This window comes from Cryptotermes secundus, unplaced genomic scaffold (genome assembly GCF_002891405.2).
Source record: "Cryptotermes secundus unplaced genomic scaffold, Csec_1.0 scaffold462, whole genome shotgun sequence".
Classification (NCBI taxonomy): Eukaryota; Metazoa; Arthropoda; class Insecta; order Blattodea; family Kalotermitidae; genus Cryptotermes; species Cryptotermes secundus.
Genome location: NW_019724744.1, coordinates 913,965 through 927,610, shown reverse-complemented (window position 1 = coordinate 927,610; position 13,646 = coordinate 913,965). Strand labels below are relative to the sequence as shown.

General features: G+C 41.4%; 1 protein-coding gene across 2 annotated transcripts in view; it reads left to right on the top strand.

Moving 5' to 3' along the window:
• Positions 1-13,646, top strand: part of LOC111862867 (tetratricopeptide repeat protein 28) — a 55,955-nt gene that overhangs the window by 37,604 nt on the left and 4,705 nt on the right. The window contains exons 19-27 of one of the 2 annotated variants that reach the window (XM_023848634.2): positions 333-517; positions 1,158-1,546; positions 3,499-3,753; positions 4,753-5,019; positions 8,045-8,254; positions 8,866-9,097; positions 10,044-10,238; positions 10,945-11,052; positions 13,153-13,505. In XM_023848634.2, coding sequence (XP_023704402.1) covers positions 333-517; positions 1,158-1,546; positions 3,499-3,753; positions 4,753-5,019; positions 8,045-8,254; positions 8,866-9,097; positions 10,044-10,238; positions 10,945-11,052; positions 13,153-13,505 — 2,194 coding nt within the window. Of the gene's footprint in view, positions 1-332; positions 518-1,157; positions 1,547-3,498; positions 3,754-4,728; positions 5,020-8,044; positions 8,255-8,865; positions 9,098-10,043; positions 10,239-10,944; positions 11,053-13,152; positions 13,506-13,646 lie in introns of both variants that reach the window. The other variant, XM_023848633.2, reaches the window with a different exon arrangement.

The following is a 13,646-nucleotide window of genomic DNA, read 5'->3' as shown; positions in this document are numbered from 1 at the left end:
AAAGCCATGCAGGAAAAATGGTAAACATGTGGGGTAGGGGTGACAGGCATTGGAACTGAGACTGAATGAGAGGGAGTTGTGTGAAACAGGTGGGATTGTAGGGCCCCAAAAGGGCTGTATATAAGAATACAGGTAATAGGTAAACTGTGAAGAGGGTAGAGAAAGTATAGAGAAATATAAAATAAAATAAGTAAAGATGCTGTAAATATAAAATAAAAGCTAAATGCTGGGAAATGGTAAGTTTGTAAGTTTGTTTCCACCATCAACAGCTTTGTAAATTCAACCCAAGTCTCCAACAGGATTTGTGACACAACTTTCTCGCCCCATTGCAGTCTTGGCAGTGTGGGGGGCAGCGTGGCAAGTGGCTCAGCTAGTCGTCCCGGCAGCACTCGTTCCAGGCGACCTCCACATCAGACGTGGCAGGGGCCATCTTGCCTCGGATCTCTCTACCAGCTCCTAATAGCTCCATTTGAGGATTGCCTGCCTGCCACCTGCAGCAAGTCTGGAACTGGGACTTGTACGTACAATATACAGACTGCAGGCAACTCACAGTACACTTCACATATATTCATGAAAGTCTTATACATGGAAACTCCCATTTAATGTTCCTTGATTAAAATTTTCTGCATTTAACATTCAGTTTCAATGATTCTAAGTTAATAATCTGTCTTAAGTTATTTCCATTGAAAATTTTCCTCAATTTAGTTCTCACATTTACTGCTTCCTAAAGAAACGTTAGATGGGGGTTTTACTGTGTCTTCACCCACCATATGGCTGGTTACTGTAGCAGAACTTTAATACATAGTAGTTGAACTTAGAAGACAGAGTAACACTCGGATACAGAAGAATATCAATTATCCAAATCCTGATTATCTTGAATTGCCAGTTAACAAAATCACAGCAGTGAAGGAGTGTGTCAGCTAAATAATTATCATTGTTGGACTTTTTCAAATAAAATGTGTAAAAATGTTAATTTATAATTGCATTTATTTATTTTTCATGTTTGACCCTATAACAGTCAACATATGAACATAATGTAGCAGTAGATTCCTGAGGTTGGCAGTAGCCTTCTGACAGAGGATGGGAAATGGCCAGTATATAGTCAATATTCAAGTGATGCAACAAATCTGATGTGCTCTGTGTATAATTTTGTGCAGTGCCACATGGGAAAGGCTGTAGCGCACGCCGTGAACTGCTGCTCGTTCTGGAGGGAGAACTCTACCTGGTCCCATTCCCTATTCTGAAACCGGGTGGCAGTGGAGACTTGTCTGAGTATCTCTGTGAACGCTTCAGCTTGCTGGTGGTGCCGTCTCTCATGTCACTGCGCTCGAACCAACGATCCACTCGTACCGTAATGGCAGCTACTAGCAAGACAAACCCTGGTGCTGCTGAGTCAACCAATAACATGTCTGCGTTGGTAATCGGCAATCCTCTGCTGCCGGGATCTGTGACGGAACAGTGGGGTTGGGGAGACATCCCACACGCCGAGCAGGAGGCCGTGATGGTGGCGGATATGCTTCAGGCACAGGCGCTCGTTGCTGCTCAGGTATTACTGTCGAGATACCAGGAACGGTGTGAGAGAATCAGTTGAATATTCACACCATAATGCTGTTTTATATTTTCTTTGTGCCTCAGACAAAGTGCTATCAGTGCCGCAGGCTGCGTAGCTTCAAATGCAGGCTTGCTGGGAAATAATGTACTGGAGAGTGTATAGGAGGAAGTGGTCATGGCTAAATTAAGGATAATTTTGTCTGTCAAAATCTTTGTGGGTACGTCATGACTTTAGTGGGTAACCTTATGGAAGAGAGTCTTATGTGCTCAATGAGATCTCTGGTATGACGATTTTTTTCCCATTATATGTTTAAAGTGGTATCTGATGACTTCAATGTTGATATGATATACATCTCTCTGGTGTTGACACAGCATAGAAGATGTTTTCAATAGACAATGTTGTGAAATTTGCCTGGAGGAACTGAGGAAAACCATAAAAAACCCTCAGTCAGGCTAGTCATTCTCCCAGCTGACATTTGAACTGGGCAGCTCCTGAATAAAAGCCAGAAATGTTACCACTTGAGCCAATTTCTTGATCAGCATCATGGTAGTTTCTGTTATGGAGACTATCTCTTGCAAGGTAGTCTTATTTAATTGTGAGATTTGAAGTTGTCATGGCAGTAAATGAATTTTTTTTGTTTAAATTCGCTTAGTGGGGGTGGAGTCTAGCTGGGTTCACTCAGCACAGCGGCCACTGATTGGCCCATTGTACCTGCCCCAGGTGATTATGATGATGGAGAATTTGGTAGAATGAAGATTGGCAGGGGAAATCAAAGTACTCGGAGAAAACCTGCCCCAGCGCCACTTTGTCCACCACAAATCCCACTTGACCAGACACGGGATCAAACGCGAGCCACCGCGGTGGGAAGCCAGCGACTGACCGCTTGAGCTGTGGCATGGCCTGGCAGTAAATGAAAGTTACTATCTTCATGAACATGATGCCATGTAGTCTGGGAGAGAGGTACCAACATTTTGTAGAAAGCTGCTACTGCCATCCACATGGTAGAAGAAAGAGATGATGTAGGTGGCAGTTTCCCCTGAAACACTGGTACCTTTCTACCAGACTATATGGTGTCATCTTCCAGAAGACAGTTATCTTAATCATTCCAGATTCATATATTCCTGAAGATGGAGGTAGTAAATTCCTCTGATATGTTTTTACCATCTTACCAAACTATACAGATTAACATGCCTGAAGATAATATTTCAGTTTTTCTAGAAGCCTACATTTCATCATATGTGTGACTGAAAAGTTCACTTGTTTGTGTCACAGTCCAGAGATTATGTATCCTGAGTGGCAGTTTTAAAATGAGATATTTGAGAGGAAACCACTTACTATGAATGTATGAGATCTGAGATTCTGACAGTGGTGACTGTGAGATTACTGTCTCATGGGATGTGATGCATTGCAGTCTGACATTGTTACCAACTTTTGGAGAAGCCTGCTGCTTCTACCTTCAGAGCACAAGAGTAAACTGTGCGTGAATGAATGATGTGTGATATAGGGAACCATGGATCAGGACTGGGGCGAGAGCAGGCCAATGAGAAGTGTAAAATGAGTGGGCATCTGTGGCCCTGAGAAGGGCTGAACTGATAAGGAGCTAAGAGTGAAGCAGGGGGAGTGGTGTGAACTGAATGGAAACAGATTGTACTGAATAGGTCAGATCTGCAGTAGGAAGAGATGTAAAGGGTAAACTGTAAAGAAGGCAAAGAGAGAAAAGGGAATCTATGTAGGCTACATGGCGTTGAATCCTAAGAGAAGGTATCTTCATTTACACTTATCTTTGAAAGAAAAGAAGTCTAAACCTATGGAGGTTTAATTGGGAATTCCATTGTAGATGTCAGTGCAGTTCTTTGGCAGACGTATTCCAGTTGTGTTTGGAAACAGGCCATGTATTCAGAGCTTTTGTGGTGACAGCTTTGACTTTAGAGACATGACTGTTGCAGGCTAGCAAGGAAGCTGTTTTGCGTCAGATTGGTGAGGCAGAATGCATCCATTTGGCAACCCACATGTCATGGAAACTGTCAGCCATTGTTCTGTCCCCTGGTGGGGACATAGTAGAGTCTCAGCATCCAAAAAGATTTTTCTCATCATCAGCAGCTTCAGCATCAGGTGGGGTGGTGGGACAGACTTCCACAGCCAGTGGGGTTCCACCTGCACCTGACCAGGTACATGACCAGGGCGATGAGGAAGGTTCAGAGGTGAGGATGTGTGACATACCATGCTTTAGTTTGTGGATGTCACCATACCTACTGTATCCACTTAACCCATTTTGTCATCATGGACAGAAAATTTCTAGATAGAATTTCTGTGTTCTGCCAAGTATATAGAGCAGTGATATCACTTTATCATATGACATATCACAGTCGAAAAAAAAGCTGTAGAAGCTAAGAAATCAGTGTCATGAAAACTGAGGGCTTTCACTTCTAAACTGAACCAGCTGAGTTACAGAAATCCTGATATTCTCACTGCAAGAGTGAAGAATTCAGGGTCCTACAAATTCAGACTTTCTCATCACTGAAGTGAAGAAAACAAGGACGTAGCACTCAGAGAGTTCATATTAGTTAAGTGAACAGATGAGGACTCTAGGTACCAAGGATATCTTGCATATAAAGTCAAAAAATTAGGGTTGTATTCAGGGATGACATACTGCATGGTTGTCTACATGCTGAGTACATCTTGGGTCATGCACAATCCACTTATTTTCATTGACAGTCAAAGGGTTGATGTCTGTATTTATATATTTATTTTTTGCTGCTATGCATACTGATAAACAATCGCTATTTCCTGACAAATGTGTTCGTAGCTATATTTCACCTCTGTTGGATCATTGTATGTTGTGAGTTTCTGGCTGAAACAGAGTGTTGAGAGTACCAGAAAATGTGTTTCTGAAAAAAGATGCATTGTGTATATCCATTTTTCTGATGCATTGGGGATACTTGTATGAATAGATTTTTATCACTTTTGATACTGGAAATTCTTATTATGTAGCTGAGTCAGTAACGTTATTTTTTCTTTCTGTAGTTCAGTGTGTCATTTTAATATGTCTTGTACTGCTTTATGAGAAGTCTCCCACTGTTCCCAGTTCTTTCTGCTGTCTCATATTTTTTCTTCGCAAATAAATTAAATAACCCATCATAAGCACTACAGAGTTTCTGTTTCATGCAATGTTTCAGAGAGTTAAAACATCTTGTCTGCAGGTCTCTTCCACTATGGAAATGCCATCATTATCAGAGTTCCTGCTAACAGCTGCAGATCTGTTGAACCTGCATCTGTCTGCTAGGCTTGTTGTCATCAGCTCCAGTCATACTCGTGATCATCATGGCTGGGCCACATCTGATGGCATTATGACTCTGACACGTGCACTGCTGGTTGCAGGAGCACAGTGTGTTTTGGTCTCTCTGTGGCCTGTCCCTGATATGGCAACCAAAATCCTGCTGCGGGCGTTCTACTCTGCACTCCTGCAGGTATGGGATCTGATTGGTTGCACTACCTGGGAACATTAATGCTTTAGCCAGTGTGGGGACATGCAGAATCCTGCTAGTTTCATATTTCAGTGATAAGGGTAGTAAAGGAAATTCTAAATTTATGATTTTATGAGATGTGTTATCACATCATTTTGTGGATAGTACCTACATTTCAGACAAACTTGCTTCCTCCATCTTCAGTGTAAAAGGGTACCCTGGATATATAGGCAGCAGCTTCCTCCAAAACACTGGTACCAAGTTACACTAATATCACATTCCAGATGACAAAAGAATACAAGATGTCAGTAAGTAGAAATTATGTAGTGATGAATTTGAGGAACACAGTGAGAAATTGTAAAGTTCTGAAGTTGTCACGGTGGCAAATGTAAAGTTATTACCTTCTGGCATGTGACATTACATAGTGTGGTTTTGGAGGAATCTGCTGCCCCTACCATGAAGGTAGCAGGGAGGCAGTTCTGTCCTGAAGATACAGATAGCACATTCCTTTCTACCTAGACTTCATATGTCACATCCCAGAAGGCAATCTTCAAGGACACATACCTGAGGACTGCACACCACAGGACACTAATGCAACATGTGCAACAGTCTGTGTTAGTTAGATCTTAACCAGTTGAATAAATAGAAAAAATAAATCAGCAGGTTTACATATTTAATGATCTGAGAAAGAAATAGATGTTCATTGTCTGCTACAGGATATACATCAGCAGTGAGTGAACTGAAAGATTAATTGTTTGGGTTACATGCACACCAAGTGCACTTCACTTGGTGCTTCACATGTAGCATAGTGGTAAGTAAAGCACCATGCGAAATGCTTTACTTGTAGTGTGTCCACATCAAAGGTGGTGTTTCACTACACACTGATCTTACTCAGTTTCAGAGACACTGCCATGGAATTATCAAAATTTTCTAGAAAGTTATTGTTATCAGAAAGGCATTCTTTGAAATTGAAAAATAGAAGGAAACATAACTGTGTTCATGAGTTAATAAACAAAGACCAAGTTTTTAAAAGTTCTACCATCTCTGTAGGGACTCATCCTGATAAGTTCAAAGATTATTTAAGAATATCAAAGGAGACATTTGACACTCTCTTAAAGAGACCTGAGCCTGACAACAGAGAAAGCATTTCTGCTGAAGAGCTGCTAGTCATAGCTGTAAGGTAAGAAAAACACTTTATTTACAGGAAAATTTTCAATTTTTTGTGCTCGTATTTTATCAACATTTTTTAAATTTAATTTCAGTCATAGACTGCAGCTCATAATACTACAATTACAAATAACATTTTTCGATATTGCTTCAAGCTGCTGTTAATGCAGATAGAAAACTGATTGCTGTAGAAATCGGGGCAGTAGCACATCAAAGGGATGGAGAAAATTTTAGATCATCTTCATTACTTCGTTAATCAGAAAGAGAGGAACTTAACATCCCATCAGACACAGAAGTACCTGGAACATCACTGAAAGTTCCATTTGTTATAATAGCTGATGAAGCCTGTCCATTACTACCATACTTAATCAGGCCATATCCTGAGCAAATTATGGATAATTCAACACATGTTTTCAACTGTCATTTGTCCAGAGGTCAAAGAAGTGTTGAGCATGCTTTAGGATTATGTGTAGTAAATGGCGTATGTTACTGAAAAGTATAGAAAAACGTTTCAAATGCCATTCATGTCATTAAAGCAATATGTATTCTTCACAACTTCATTCTCCAACAGGAATCTCATGAGCTAACATGAAATGACAGGACCTGGCAATAAGAACTGTGGACAGTTACAATATCAATTTGCAGAAAGAGCTAAAGGTGTGAGAGAGATATTTTTACAGTTTTTCAGTGGTATTGGGTCCGTTACATGGCATAACAATAATCTGTTATAAAGCTCTAGGGACAACAGTTAGCTCTCTTAAGTAATTAAGATTCAGTCAATAAATTGTACTTGCATGTTTGTTAGGAATAATATGTAAATAACAGTATCATGAATTATATATGCACATAATTAAATAGTCTAATTACAATTTTCCCCTACTGCTGCCATTTCCAGCCACAACTTGTGAGGAACATGCACATTCTTGTGCAAGGGATCCTTCAGATTCCATATCTCCCCTCTTTTAAACCCGAACTAATAATTTTCTCCTCCATTTAAAGCAACACAAATGAAGAACATACAAGGCAAAAACGAGTGCTGCTCTTTATGAGGTGCCTCACCTGGCTTAGCACTAGGCTTGTTGCATGGAATGATGCTTCTGGTGTGAACACTACAATTGAAAACAAGTTAGTTAATTATATCACCATGCCAAGCATTATGCTACATGTAAATCACCAAGCAAAGCGTGCTTGGTGTGCATGAGCCCTTACTTTTGTAGGTTACCTTACAGCACTGTCAGCTATAGACTGTATACATCAAATAGTAAGATGATTTGCTGACTGACAGATGAAAGAATCTGGAGGGAAGTAGTCATGGTCTAATTGAGGTAATATCCTGACATTTGCCTGGAGGGACTGAGGTAAATCATATAGATCCTTGGTCAGGGTAGCCAGTGTCCTGGCCAAGATTCGAACTGAGCACCTATCAAATGCGAGTGTAAAGCACAAGTGCAGAGATCAAGTTTGGATAATGTTTATAGGCAGTTATTTTTCCCAGTCAGCAGCTATACCAACAAACTTACCAGAGGTTACACATCAGCTGATATGGTATGTGTATTGACCTCATGGCTAAACCTGAGTGTGAGAGTACTGACAAGCACACTTTCTGGAAAAAAAAGACTTGTATGGTGTGCAAAAATGAACCATAATGTTGTCTTTTTACATGTTCTTTTGATAGGTAAATTTGTCCATGTGCTTAACTAATGAAGCGCTATGCCGTAATGGCATATGGAGGAGTGGATGAATAGATCCACAACACGTTCTTTTGATGTTTCTTATATTTGCGTCACCGGCCATTAGTATACTTGTAATATCAGTATTTATTAGCTGGTAAAGTTACTTGAGGAATTCTGTACTGCCTTAGGGGTCACGTGTGAGCCGAGCACTCGCAGAGGCCATGTTGACAGTGCAGCACACTAAACACTTCGCACACCCCGCCAACTGGGCCGGCTTCATGTTGGTGGGTGCAGATGTCCGCCTGTCCAACAAGGTGGCACTGATGGGGCAAGCACTCTGTGAGCTGCTCAAGAATCCAGAAAAGTGTCGTGATGCCCTCAGAGTCACCCTTCACTTGGTGAGTTGTGTCTTTCTTCCATTGTCATGTGGAGTCTGTTATTTTTGTATCATCTCAGCCTCTTCTTTTTTTCCAGCCCAAAGATTAGGTGCTACAAGTTTAACATTCATTTTCAGTGACCTCAAGAAAAATAATCTCAGTGTTGAATTTCCTCCATGTGGGGGTTTTCTCAATCTATTGTTCACAACTAATAATCCCCACAAAAACCTTAGATGGGGGTGCCACTGTACATAAGTATGCAAGGTTTGGTAGTCTACTCTGTTGCATCCTGTGTATGTATTGTGTCAAATTAAGTTCATATTTCCACTTGGATGAGTGAGTTGAACGTTGGAGATCAATACTGAAGTGCATCTTTGAAGGTTGTGGGAATATGAACTGAACTGAGTCCAAGAGGAGACTGTGTAATGATAATAGTAAGCACTTATGCTTTATGCAAAATGAAGTTGTGTTAGAAAATGGCAGTTTTATAGCAAGAATGAGTTGAAAAGTTGAATTTTAATTTAGTGCTCCAAAAATTGATTGGTTGTTAGATCAGCGTGGATGATGAGCTGGCTGCATTAGACAAGTCCTGAAAGCTTTGAAGCACTGCAGATTAGTCATTGTGTGTGCAGGTTGAGAAGTCGCTGCAGAGGATTCACCGAGGACAGAAGAATGCCATGTACACCACACAGAAAAGCATTGAGAACAAAGTCGGTCATGTCAGTGGTTGGAAAGATCTGCTCATGTCGGTGGGCTTCCGCTTCGAACCAGCAGCCAATGGGATCCCTTCATCTGTGTTCTTCCCACAGAGTGACCCTGAGGAGAGGCTGACACAGTGCAGCGCTAGCCTGCAGGCCTTGCTGGGTAGGTCCCATACCACAGCTCACTTCCTCCTCCTCCTCCAACTGTATCTGATTTATGTGCGTCTGTGAATTTATTGTGACTTTGTTGTTGTGTTAGGTTTTCTAATGTGCCCACATATTTATTTTTATCATTATTTATTTCTTTTTTCCAGAATGTTAGAATATAAATTCTAGTAAGCTATTGCATACTTGTTAACTGAGAAATAAAACACCTTGTATCAGAGAACTTGCAGTGTGGAAGGAATTGAGAAGTTTCAGCTGCTAATGAACTGTTCAGTTTGGTCCCCGAAGTGTGTTTCTTTGCATTCTCTTGGCATTTTGACGGTGTATGATTTTTCTTTCAAAATTTTGTTCAGTATGGGCTCTGTTTTTAATTCTTTTAATGTACAAATGACTTTCATTATAAGCTTGGGTTGCATTCCTGAACATCATTGCATATGTTGAAAAATCTCTGAACAAACACTGAGCATAGTGGAAAGGAAGCGGAGAATGACACACACTCCAGGCATGTATGGCAACTTCTGCTGTGACTGTGGGTAGCACTTTGATGTTCTCTTCATGAGAGTCAGCTTCATCTTCATTGCTTTTGTGATCTATGAATAGTGCAATTCACCATTCATCTCAAAAGTTTCATGTCAGCAACTCTGATTCTATTTTCAGCTTTTGTTTTCATTGTTCACCATTCATGGCCATATAAAAGTATCAGTACAACTATTATATTCTAAGGTTTTATTCTGCTGTATTTTTGGACTTTCTATGGCTTAAAATTTTTGGTGGTGTCAGCTGTCACTTTTATAAATGTAACACTTTTAATGTCTATATCATTTCCCCCTTCACATGACAATCAACACCCAAGGTACTTATGAATGTGGTCACTTACTGTATGATTATATATGACCATTTCTTTGCCACATGAGGACAGGACGCTGAATTGTTGTCATGTGCAGGTCTGTCAGGAACATCTCTATATGCGCTCTCTAAGCTGATGTCAAATGTGGAAGTGGCAGATGACATCATTGGAGTAATTCGGCAGGTGATTGCTCAGTTCAGCATGAAGAACTTGGAGACAGATAGTATCGAGGTTCCAATCAGTGTGAAACTCTGGCGTGTTCCAGGTTGCCATGAGCTGCTTGCTTCCCTTGGTAAGACTCTTCTGGGAAGCACTTCTGCTTCTTGTAACTATCTGTATGACTAAACACTGTGCCATTTTGGTAAATAGGGAGGTGTAATCAGAACATGTGTGAGTTCTGCTGTTCCGACAGGAGTGAAAACCCCTATGAGGTCATAGCATGGACTCAGAATGGACAGGTTTTACATTTACTTTTTTCAATTTCTGAACATTGCAACCATGTTATTAGCATGGCTCATTCTTGAGGTCCTGACTTCAGATCTTGGCCCTGAGAATCAGCTATCCTGATGGAGGTTTTCTGAGGTTTCCCTTAGTTCTCCAGGATAATGCCAGATTGAGCCCCCACTTTCCATAGTTTGGTAGATCAGTACCAGTGATCTGGAGGAATTTGTTGCCAGATGTTCTGCCTGGAAGAGAGACTAAACATGTGATGGTTCCAATGAATTATAAAGCCATGGAGGAGAGATTTGAAAGACGGGAACTGGGATTATAGTGGGATGTCTGCAGGAATAAGAATAATAAAATTGCCATTTGCTGGGATGTGACACTGAATAGATAGGCAGAACTCTCCTGAAGCTGGAGGCAGCAGTTTCTCCAAAACTTGTCAATCAAACTCACACATGTCATAATATCCCAGAAGATTGTCTTCTTGATATTCACTGTTGTGAGAACATCCAATCTTGCATGGAATAAGAATGGCTGTGGTTTCACTTGTGCAGGATTTGACCTGATGGAGGTAGGGCAGGATGAAGTGACGCTGCGAACTGGGAAGCAAGCCAACCGCCGGAACATCCAGTTTGTCTTGCAGGCCCTCCTTGCTCTGTTTGGTAAGTAGCAATATTTTGTTAGCAGTGAAAATACTGCAGCGTGTAGACCCATTGCTAGGCAACGATCACGAAACAAGTAACTATATAACAGCGATTGCCAAGTAAAAGCTTTGCAAACAAGCATGTTTGCCTGGCAATGAGAATGCAGCAATAATGGAAGAGACGTTTTCTACGTGGTCCATGCCAAGGTGTTATAACAAGGACCACTCAGCAGTTGCAGTCAGGAGTCAGGAGTCCCACGGCATAGAGGCAGGTTGGAATACCTCCACTATAGCCCTGTGAATCGTATGAGGTGATGATAAAGTAACCCATTGCCTGGGGTTATAACTTGACAACCCTGTTCCTGGGGGACAAATATGGGGACCTGGCCCTTCAGGCTGGAGGAGTCTCAAATCTAAGGCAGTAAAATATGGTCATGAGTCCTGCAGGACTTGGACCCAAGAATGACTGCACTGGCAAGAGCCAGCAGCAATTGTAAATGACAGACCGGTCCTCTTGCCCGAGAGGACGCACCACATCAGCAAACCCTGAACTGACTGACCATAATAAAAATTTTGTCTTGGACCCCAGGTGGGGGCTTGACACTAAGAGAGACTGGCCGGCTGACCATAGATCGTAACATAACTTTGACTTTCATTTGCAGTCAGTTTAGAGAACTGCTGTGGTTCAGTTGTTGTGAGCTGTTGCTGTTAAAAGCTGATAGATGAGGCCAGGGACAGTTCAAGAACCCAGAGGAATGGGAACTGTAAAATGTAGTTATGCACTGCATCAAAGAGTACAATAAATCTGGTCATCTATCCAAAATCCATTTATAGTCACACTCCATCATGTGACAATATGTAGGTCATCCAGAAAGTAAAGACAATTTGGTGATCAAAAAATAATAAATGAATGAAATTAAAAAAAAAAGTAATGTCATTACTGTAGACATTAAATAATTTTTCTACATAATCATGATGAAGATTCAACCACTTCTCATATCATGTGACCAGTTTCTGTATGCTTGCATTGTACAAATCTGCTGCCAGTCCAGTGAACCAGTCTTTAACTGCCTTCTTCACTTCTTCATCACTATCCGTGTGCTTGCCACCAGAACTGCTTCGAGTGTGTGGACAGATCAGAATCACAGCTCAGATAATGTAACAGAAATAGTAGGATGGTTAGTGTGTGGGAAGAAGTGGTAGTAGCCTCTTCCAAGGTCCTGTTCAAGCATTTGTCTGGAGAAACTGAGGAAAACCTCAAAGAACTTTAGTAAATGTCTCAAACTAGATTTGGCATCTTTCAAATACAAGCCAGAAACATAACTGCATAAGCCGACTCAGATATTTTGCAATTTACACTTATATTATGCTGGTACTCTGTCTTATCATCAATAGATGGCAGGCTTGTGCTCTTCTATGGTCTCTTTTTTCCCTCCTTCTGTAAGTCACTATGACAAAAAGACATCCTTTAGAGGAGAAATGCTTGTCAGAACAGTGGAGTAGTGGGTATGACATCAGAAAGTATTGCTTACATTTTGTTATTTATTTTCATATTTTTCTCCGCCTGTATCTGCTTTTCCTTCATTTCCTCCACCTTCCTCTTCTGCTGCTACATCTTTTCACCATCTTCCTATATCGTTTTCCTCCTCCTGCCTTTCATCATCATCTACTTATATTCTCTTCACCATAGTTGTGGATGAAGGACCTGAAATGGTTAGGGCATTCATTTTTTTTCCTTTCCCAATGGCATTCTAGAGCAGAGTTCCCCAAACACCAAAGAAGCTTGCCAGAGTTACTGTATGGTCCTATTTCAGCATTCCCATTGAAAACTTGCCTGTTGGTGTTATTTTTATTTTGAATCCACTTACGACCTTGTACATGACAGATATGTGATCATTGTTTTTCATATTACATGAGCATTCAAGGTTCAGTTGTTGGTTTTCCAGCTCTTTCCCATGGGGTTCTGATAACTGAGTAACTCCTTCAACAGGTACCAAGCATAAGAAGCTTGAGAACTGGTGGTCTTGAGTATAAATAAAAGTCAGACAACTTCATGTTCGTCTGTTCTGTGGTGTGAGATGAGGCTCTTGTTGCATCAGTGTTCTTTCTGTTTGTGCAGATACACAGGAGGCCCCAAAGAGCCTAAGCCTTGGTTCATCCAGCTCGCTGGAGAGCCTGACATCCCTTGATGGTGACAATGATGCAGTGCGTGCCAGGTCACCACCCCTCCTCACTTCTTCCATGATGATTCCCCCACCTCCACTTCCTTTTGTGTCTCCTCGGCCAGCTCCACCTCCGCTACTGCTTCCTGGTCACCGGGGATCAGGCGGTGCTTTCACCAGCTATGTGCGGCGGCGTGGGGAGCCAGATGGGCGAACAGCATGTGCAGGAGAAACAGGAGGAAACAACATGGCCAGTACTAAGACACCTGGAGCGGGAAGTGGCAATACTGCAGCCTCTGCTGTGGGAAAGGTACCGTAATATATCGTCCTGTGTCAATAAGCGGTAAAGTAGCTGGAGAAGGAAGTGGCAACACTGGAATAACCAGCATGGGTGAGGTGACGTAGTGAATACTTGCTGTGCCAGTGCAATCCAACTGTACATCTCTACACA